General features: G+C 45.1%; 1 protein-coding gene across 2 annotated transcripts in view; it reads right to left on the bottom strand.

Annotated features, from left to right (window-relative positions):
- Positions 1-6,199, bottom strand: part of MAP2K6 (mitogen-activated protein kinase kinase 6) — a 147,765-nt gene extending 141,566 nt beyond the window's left edge. For both annotated transcript variants that reach the window (XM_045299717.1, XM_004709174.2), the window contains exon 1: positions 5,948-6,199. In XM_045299717.1, coding sequence (XP_045155652.1) covers positions 5,948-6,071 — 124 coding nt within the window. In that variant the 5' untranslated portion in view covers positions 6,072-6,199. The remainder of the gene's footprint in view (positions 1-5,947) is intronic.
- Between the last annotated feature and the right edge of the window lie 2,837 nt (positions 6,200-9,036).

Here is a 9,036-nt window from a genome sequence, read left to right as displayed (position 1 = left end):
TCTGGAAAGCAATTGACTTGGCAATATTGGCCGTAATTCTCAAAAGGACAGAAATGGACCCCAAACATTGTGGGAATGGAAATTGGCACTCTACCCATGCATGACTTTGACCTAGCACTCCCACTGACGGGAATTGGTCCCAAAGGGATCATTAGTCATCTGGACAAAAATGGTGTTCAAGGTATTCCCTGTAGAGCCCTGGTGGTGTAGTGGCTATGCCTTGGGCTGTGATCCTCATGGTCAGCAGCTTGCTCCAAAGAAGAAAGACTGGGATTTCTGCTCCCACAGAGGACCTATGAGTCAGCACGGACTCAATGGCAGTGAGTTGAGTGAGGTAAAGAATAAAGGGGGGAAAAGGAACCATGTAAAGACCAGTGGGACACAAGTTAAATAAAAAGTTACGTTTTCATAAATTTGAATATGCAATTCCCATTAGGAAGTAACTTTAGATGTATTGATAGAGTAAAGGTCCCAAGATACATAGTAGGGTGTAAAAAGCAATCGCACACAGTGTATGAAACTGTATTTGGGTGTGTGCAGTGACATAGTGGTTATGTGTTGGGCTGGGAACCACAAGGTCAGTAGTTCGAAACCACCAGCCATTCTGTGGGAGTAAGACAGTACTTTCTACTCCCGTAAAGAGTTCCTGTCTTGGAAACCCACGGTGGGACGTTCTACCCCGTTCTATAGGGTTGCTTTGAATCAGAATCGACTTGCTGGCAGTGAAGTTTGGGTTTCTTGTTGTTCGTTTGGTCCATGCATGGACGAGCATGATCAGCATAACAGCAAGATCACCACAAAAAAAGTTAACAGTAATTAGCTCAGGGGTGGTGGTGGTGCGGGGCTGCTAACTACAACGTTAGCAGTTTGAAACTGCCTGCCTCTTGTCGGGAGAAAGACGGGTTTTTCTATGCCCATAAAGATTTATAATTATGGGGGAGGGAGGGAAGGAAAAAAGAGGAGATGATGCCAAGGGCTCAAGAAGAAAGAAAATGTTTTAGAAACATTGATGGCAACATATGTACAAGTTCTTAGTACAATTGAATGATGAATTGTTACAAGGTTTCTAAGGGCCCCCCCCCAATTAAATGATTAATTCAAAAAAGAAAAAAAGTTTTAGTCTCAGAAAAGCATAAGGACAATTCTTCCCTGTCCTATAGAGTCAATATGAGTTGGCATCGAATCAATGGCAGTTAGCTGATGTGACTTTGAGTGATTTTATATTCATATTGTGAATTGATCTATCCATATTGATTATTCAGCAACTCAACTCACTGCCTTCCAGTACATTCAAACTCATGGTGACCCAATAGGGCAACATGAGATTGCCCCTTTAGGTTTTGGAAGCTGTAAATCTCGACAGGCACAGAAAGCCTCCTTTCTCGTGGGGAACAGCTTGTAGATTCAAACTGTTGATCTTGTGGTTAGTAGCCCAATGTGAAACCCATTACACCACCTGTGTGTGTGTATAAACATATAGATATCACTAGTATTAAAATATTAAGGCTATTTCCATAGGTTGGAGCAGAGAATGAGGGGGTGGGGGAAACTTGTTACCCTGACCCACACTTTTGCTCTCTGAGACTTTATCTAAGGCCAGTAAGAGGCACAATAATGAAGGAGCTTGTACAAGCATTAGGGTATGGTTGAAAATATTATTGAGGACCAACAGACAATAGGGTTCAAGCTAAATTAATACACAGTGCAACTGGATATTATAAACATAGCAAGTATTAACTTGCAAATATGTCACTGCACATTTGTAAGTGAAACAAAAAGTAACTAATTAGACCTTAGTCTTAGACACATTTTAGATTTTTCATTGATTTTTATAGAGCGGGGTCCAGGGCGGGGTGGGTGGGTGGGTGGGTGGGGGTAGGTGGGGGAGATCCAAAAGGATATGTATCAAAAGTTCTATTGCAGTAACTACTGATTTTTATTTTTATTTTTCTATATTTTCACATTTCTATAATGACCCAGTGTTTTCTATTCCATTTCTTTTACTCTTCAGTTTTAAAAATATTCCTCAGAAATCTTTCAGATTTGAAAAGTGTGGGGAGTAGCTAAAATCCTATTGATTTCTGAAAAATACAGGGCTGAGATTCTCAATCCTATTCTCTGGCCCAAAACTGGGCACCCAGAGACCCCCACCCCGGGCCCGAAGCCCCTGCCTGCGGCACACACAAACTGTTTAAATGCTGAATGCGATGACCACACAGAACTTCCCATGGTAGCTGCTCTGATTGTGTGTCCCAAGATGTACATGGTTATAAACATACTGGCTCAGATTGCAGCCTAAGCATGACAAGCCTGTCTGCCACAACCTAACAAAGGAAATCTCACAGAATGAGAAATTTACACATTTCATTTCCCACAAGCAAAGCACTCACCGTAGGTCTCAACCTTTGCCTACCAACCTCCAATGTAGCTTGCTTTGTGAGTATTAATTACTTGGGACCCGTTTTACCTACCACTCTATCAAACTAGGATCAACTAATATTTGTCTCAAGGAACATAGAGGCAAAAATGGGAAGGAGTATGTGATCAGAAACAAACTTTTTGTGTATTTTCAGGTGAACTGAGAGAAGTCAGGCCTCCTGCTCACTCACTTCCCTGCCCTCCCTCTTTCCCTCCCTCCAGATCACAAGGCTGATTGATAACAATGCTTTTTCTCTCTGGGGTAGGGTACATGACACATTTTTCCTGTGGCCTGTCTTCCTGTAATGTGCAGGAATTCCTGCACCTTCTGGGTGCCCTTCCTGTTAACTTACATCTCAGATTTCCTCAAAAGGCCTTCTACCACTTTAATATTTGAAAAATGTCAGCTCAACCCCAGACAGCTAATATAAACAAGCTGAAAACCTACCACCTAAAGTTACGGACGTGGAAAGCGCAATTTCTTTTTAAGAAATTCTTTCTCGGAATCTGGCTGTTGGTACGTACGACTGGAAAGAAAGAAGCTATTCCTACCAGTTCCCGGGGAGTCTGTAATTCTTTTTGCCTCGCCTGTGCCTGAAATTAGAGGTCCGTAAAACCCAATTATAGTCATCCAGAGGATTTGTAGAGGTCCCTGCATGGAACATGTTGAATTCCTCAATACTATGAGGTGGTGTCCACCTTCCACTTATTCTCCCATCCTCTTTGGTTGGGAGGTGGGGAAGGGGGGTGTCTTACAAAGAATTTTGGTATTGCAAAAAAAAAAAGTGGCTCTTTGGGAATGCTGAATTAGGCCAATGCTACATTCCAAGTTTAGGCCAAGACTCCTTTGCCATGTTTTAAACGATCGCCCGCTTCTTTCTAGCAATAATTTTCCTTTGAGGCAGGAGCCTCATGCTCACATCAGAAACATCTTGCAAACAGGGCCCAATTAAGAAACCCAAGAAGATAAACGGGAATTGATATGAAGGGCCATCGTCGGTACCTCATGCATGCTGAACACGGCTATAATGAAAGAGAGCATCATGTAAATATCACGTTGGATTTCTCAGCTCAAAATCTATTCTACTACGCGTACGTGCGGAAGGTGTTAGCTACCTTATGAAAGAGTTCAAAAATGATGCAAAGAGGAACTTGATTAAGGTGACCAGACGTCCCGCTTGGCGGGACGGTCCCAATTTTTAACAATTTGTCCTGCGTCCCGCGGCGTTTTAAAAAAGTCCCGATTTTTGGAAAGAATGCACGACAAGCTAGGGTATACGGTTTTTGGCTGCCATGTGGCTATTTTGCCAGGATAGGAGTTTTATCAATGGTGTCCCGCTTTACCAATGTTAAAATCTGGTCATCTTAAACTTGATTTAATTTAGACTCTCAGGCCCAAGAATGGGTGGTAGGCCCCTTAAACATCACCTTCTTCATGAACTTTCTTGATCATCACCAGGAAAGAATGGTCCCTACTCTCTGACCCAATTGTAGCGTTTCTTTTCAATGTCTAGCCAGTGATCTTATACACACTTGTATTCAGGCTTTCTTCCCCTCAGCCATACAGGAAAATTCCTTGAAGGGAAAGACTACATTGAAAATATGATTGGGGAATGTGGGGCAAATCCTGTGCACAACCCACAGTTACAGGTGCATGAAATGTAGCGATAGATGAATCATGTTAAGAGAGATGCCTATATAGGTAGTATGTTCAGCTGTATATGTATGTACGTATAAACATATATACATGCATGCACATATACGTGTATACACACACACACATGAACTAATATGGCATAATACATAACTCTATTTAATAGAACTAAATGAATGAGTAAATGCTTACCAATACGAAGTAATTAGATTTTTTTTTTTACACATCAAAGCAAAGCTCTCTTCTAAACTGTTATTTTTCTGCTCGAATAAAGAGCCTGTAGGTTTTTCCCAGACTTCCGAAACAGCTTCACATCATAACACCTGTTCCTAGGTCCCTAAACTCGCTTAATTTTTTAGATTTCCATTCTCCCCTAATATTTAAAGAAAAGCAGAGTCCAACTTCGACTGCTTGAAAATACCACTGCTCTTTTAGATACATGACATCCATCTGCAGAATTAAAAATTCATGCAACAACTAAAATGAATAAAATCCAAGACAGTAAAAAACTAATGAAAACCAAATCCATCGCTGTCGAGTCGACTTGAACGCCTCACCTCACAGCCCTTGAGTGAAGCATAGAAGCCCCACTTGGAGAATTCCCAAAGCTGAAGTCCTTCCCAGAAACAGATTGCCACATCTCTCCCCCACAAAAGGACTACTGAGTGCAGTTGGCAACCAAACGCTTAACCTGGGCGCCACCAGAGCTCCTTCCAAAAGCGTAGATATTCTATCTTCCACAGGTCCCACTCAAACTGTGCCCCAGCTAGTAAGGATGGCCCGCGTGCCTAACTCCTTCTCCCCCCGCTCTCTCACACAGCATACGCTTTCTTTGTAGTAAAGAAAGGTTTCTTCTGAAACAAGTAACCCTACAGGCATCTCAGGACCCCCCTCAGCTCCGCGATAACACGTCTGAAAAAATGTCCACTCCTTCCCCAAACTGACATGAATCCTGTAGATTACAGTGTGTGTTTTAAAATTTTTTAATAGAAAAGAAAAGACATAAAACCATAAGTGTGCAGTTGCATAACTAAATATATGAAATTACACCCTTAAGAGATTTCATTCTGCTTGTCCATGAAATAGTGCAGTGCCCTTGCCCCCCACCACGATGCTGTAATGTTTACAAATCCAGTCCCGTTCCCCCTGCCCCTAAATTGTCCCCTCCAGATGCACAGTCATCTCCCAAATGGACAGACATAAACATTCTCTCTAGGTCCTCTCTGCTACTAAATACTATAAGCCAGTAAGCCATTGGTTGTAACCTGCAAAATCTCAGGAGGGTACGACTTCTTGTCTGCCTTCCTCCCGCTGCACCTTTACTTCCTTTAAATATGAAAAGTTGCCTAATGCTCAAAGCGATATCAATGGAAATTTCGCTAAACACTGGCGTCGCAAAGGTTCATTCCCAAAGAAATACAAGCTCAAGTCCATTCCCCAGCAGCTGAACTCAAGTTTTACCTCTCCTCTTCACCTACAGACTTTCTAAAAGTTTGTATTCCTGTTGCACGCAAAATTACTTCTAATATGCGTGCATACGAAACATTGTTTTTTTACCAATATAGAGCGCACTGCACGTTTAGACACTACCAACCTGCTCTATCCGTCCTGACTGTGCAAAAGGCAAAAAGAGCTCAGTAATCCTAGCAGCAGAACGCAAATACCGTCAATGCACAGCTGAACTGCAAGCCCTGCCTTACAGGAACTCTCTGTGTCTGCAAAAAAAAAAAGACACATACTAAACAGGAAATGCAACTGAGCTGTGGAAAACCTCAAACTTAAAAATGCAATCGCCAGGCGAAAAATGCATCCATGCATTCATAAATGCATGCACGACCCTTTGCATTTTTGCAAGTAATGCAAATCGGCTCTTACCTTTCGACTGAGACATTTTCCCCTTTCCTTTGATGGGGGAGGGGAGCACAAAAGACTTTGCCTTGCTTCTCTTCTGTAGCGAGTTTTGCAACAAAGATGCAAGCTGCAGGCGTGCAATCTTCATGCAAGTGGAGTTTCTCTTGACCGATGCAGCAGACGGACTTTCAGAGAATCAAGATGGAAATGCACACCTTGCAAAAGAAGCTGGAAAGTGATTTTTCCTCCAGTTGCAACGTTAGGCAAGGCTGTGCTGCAGCTACATGATGGGCCAGAGCTGGCAGCTAAAAGCTCCAAACTTGGAACTGAGTATCTTAGTGCGCAGACGTCTTTCCTGCTACGGGCGCAGGGGCCGCTGGGTAATGTAGTTCCCGCGTGGAGTCCTCTGGGCGCTGATTTAAGGAAACGTGGTCGCTCCGGTCTCTGACCCAGATGACTGGGTGCCCACAAGATCGAGCCCGGATAAACAAGGCCGACACGAAATGCACGAAAACAGACCTGACAGTGGAGAGAAAGCAATTTGCTATTGAAAGTCTCCTGCAGCGGAGCAGCAGCAGCAGCTTAACAGAGCCTTTAAATAAGCTAAGGCTTGGTAGGAAGGTCTGTTTGGAGTGCTGCGTGTGTTGGGTTGTGTAGCTCAGCACCTGTTGTGCAGTGCCTTGCCTTTAGAACTATGACCCTCACACCTCCATTTTATAAAGACATCTTTTCTCGAAGGGAGAGTGTGCTGGTGATTTGCCTGGCTGAAGGTAAGGTTACCTTTAGCACTGCAGAGAAAATAGGAAGTTTTATTTAGTAAGAAAGCGATCCAGGTCAGTTATTTCCAAGGAACTGGAAATTCAATACTGGGTCGCTGTTTGGGGAGGGCGGGCTGGGGAGTGCTCATTTCTGGCTGGGTTAAGTCGGAAGTTCTCCTTTTTATGAGCCAATGCTAATTTTATCCAAGTTAAAATATGCCCATGTTTTTTCACACCTGGGGTTAGGGAGTGGGGGGCTCTGCCCTAGGGGAGAGGACCCCCTGCCCTTGAGTTGCAGTGGGCTCACAGCAGGACAGAGTAGAACTGGCCCCAGGAGGTTTCCCTTTCCTGGGCTGTCACCCACAGAAGCAGACTGCCACAACTTTATCCTGCTTTGCTCCTGGGACGTGTGACCCAATGCCTGTCCGCTGAACTTCTGCTTGGCTGCCCAGGACTTAGCCACTGCATCACCAGGGCTCCGTCTAGGGGAGCTACGGGGTGAAAATCCTTGGCAAAGTCATCAAAATAGGCAGACATTTCTTGAACAGCGAGGGAGTGATGGTGTTAGTCCTGTGCCTCTCTGGGCTCCCCAGATTGGGGGTGGGGGGGGCATCCTTTCCAAGGCAGCCTAGACCCTTAGCAAGTCACAGCCCAGAGTCGTGGCATGGGATGGAACTGGGAAACAGCTCCTAGGTAGTGAGGGATTTAAGCTGCTGAGGTTGAACCTGTGCACTTACTTGTTTCAGCCCAGTGGCACAATGGGTTAAAAGTGCAGCTGCTAACCACAAGAGTGTCGGTTCAAACCCACCAGTCACCCTGCAGGGGTGGGGATGGTGGTGGGAGAGGAGGCTGTCTGCTCCCAAAACGATTTAGAGTGTGGGAGACCATAAGGATCAGTTCTACTTTGTCCTAAAGGGCCACCACGATCAGGATGCACCCAATGGCAGTGGATTTGGGTGGTGGGTAGTCTCACCTCTATGTTCTGGTCAAAGCTCCCACCCCCTGCCGTCAAATGGATTCTGGCTCATAGTGAGCCCACAGATCAGGGGAGAACTGCTTCTTAGACTGTAAAGCTTTACGGGAATGGACTGTCTCAGCTTCCTTCTGTTCCTTCAGCGGAGCAGCTTGTGGGTTTGAACCCTTGACTTTGTGGTGGGTATCCCAATGTTAAACCCGCAGTGCCACCCAGGCGCCTTGGGGCAAGCATACCCCCTAAACAAACCCACTGCCGCGATATCAATTACAACACACAGTGGCCCTATGTTGGGTTTTTGGAGACTGAAAATCTTCACAGAAGCACGCAGCCTCGTATTTCTTGTGGGGAGTCGCCACTGGTGGTTTTGATTACAGACAGCCCGTTCAGGAGGGCCTAGGTAGTACAAACAGGTAACATGCTGGGCTGCTATCTCAAAGATCTAGACATTCGAGTCTACCCAGGGTCCCTTGGAAGAAAGGCCTGACACTAGTTCTGGACATCTACTCTGACTTACATAAGGCCACCCCGAGAAGAAATCCACTTGATAACCACTTTTTATTTTCCTTTTTTTAAATGCAGGGGACTCCATTTGCCTTGCCCGCAGGGGTGTGTAGTAGAAATGGAATTTATGGGTAGAGATTCCGAAGGGCCTTAAAAGGCGTAAGGTTTGGACTTTATTCTACAGGCAGTTAAGAAGCAGAGAGTTTGGAAGGAAGGCGTGGTCTAGTCCAGACCTTAAGTGAGATTGGTCAGTCCGCCCTTGGCCATCTAGGTAGGGTGGAACTGGGCGGGGTGGGAGATAGCTCGGTATCGCAGGATAGTCAGAAGGGCTGAGTCTGATGATCAGTGCTGAAAACGATTTGCAAATGATTGTTAAAAGAGTTGAGGTTTTCACCAGGGGAGCAGGGCCTTCTGAGTAATGGAGGCATCGGTGGGTGGGAAGAAAAGCATCACATTTTAGCTCAAAGCAGCAAATCACTCACAAAACAAATGCGTCGTATGTCAGGGGACTGGCACTCCGTGTGTGTCAGTCTATCCTTTCGACCGGCCTTGCACTGGGGTAATCAACCGCTTGTGGACACTCCCTAAGAGGAAGGGGGCCCTGTCCCATGAGCAGGGATGCAAAAATTTTCCCAGCTCCCTTATTCCACAGTCCCCCTGGGCCACAGCACTGGAAAACCCCACGAGCCATATTCTGGAACATTAGGGATGGCCACGAGTCCCATGGATGGCTATGGACGCAAGGACAAGTGGCCATTTCCTTTCTTACTCTCTTGTTCTTTCTAGAAATCTCAGAGCCTCCTGGAACCACAAGCTAGTTTCAACATGTTGCAAAACCAGGAGGCAGGTGCTGGGAGCTCCAGTTCTACACAATCAAA

Source organism: Echinops telfairi, unplaced genomic scaffold (genome assembly GCF_000313985.2).
Source record: "Echinops telfairi isolate 266 unplaced genomic scaffold, ASM31398v2 ScPeMD7_7458;HRSCAF=8496, whole genome shotgun sequence".
Taxonomy (NCBI): Eukaryota; Metazoa; Chordata; class Mammalia; order Afrosoricida; family Tenrecidae; genus Echinops; species Echinops telfairi.
This window is presented reverse-complemented; position numbering and strand designations above follow the sequence as displayed.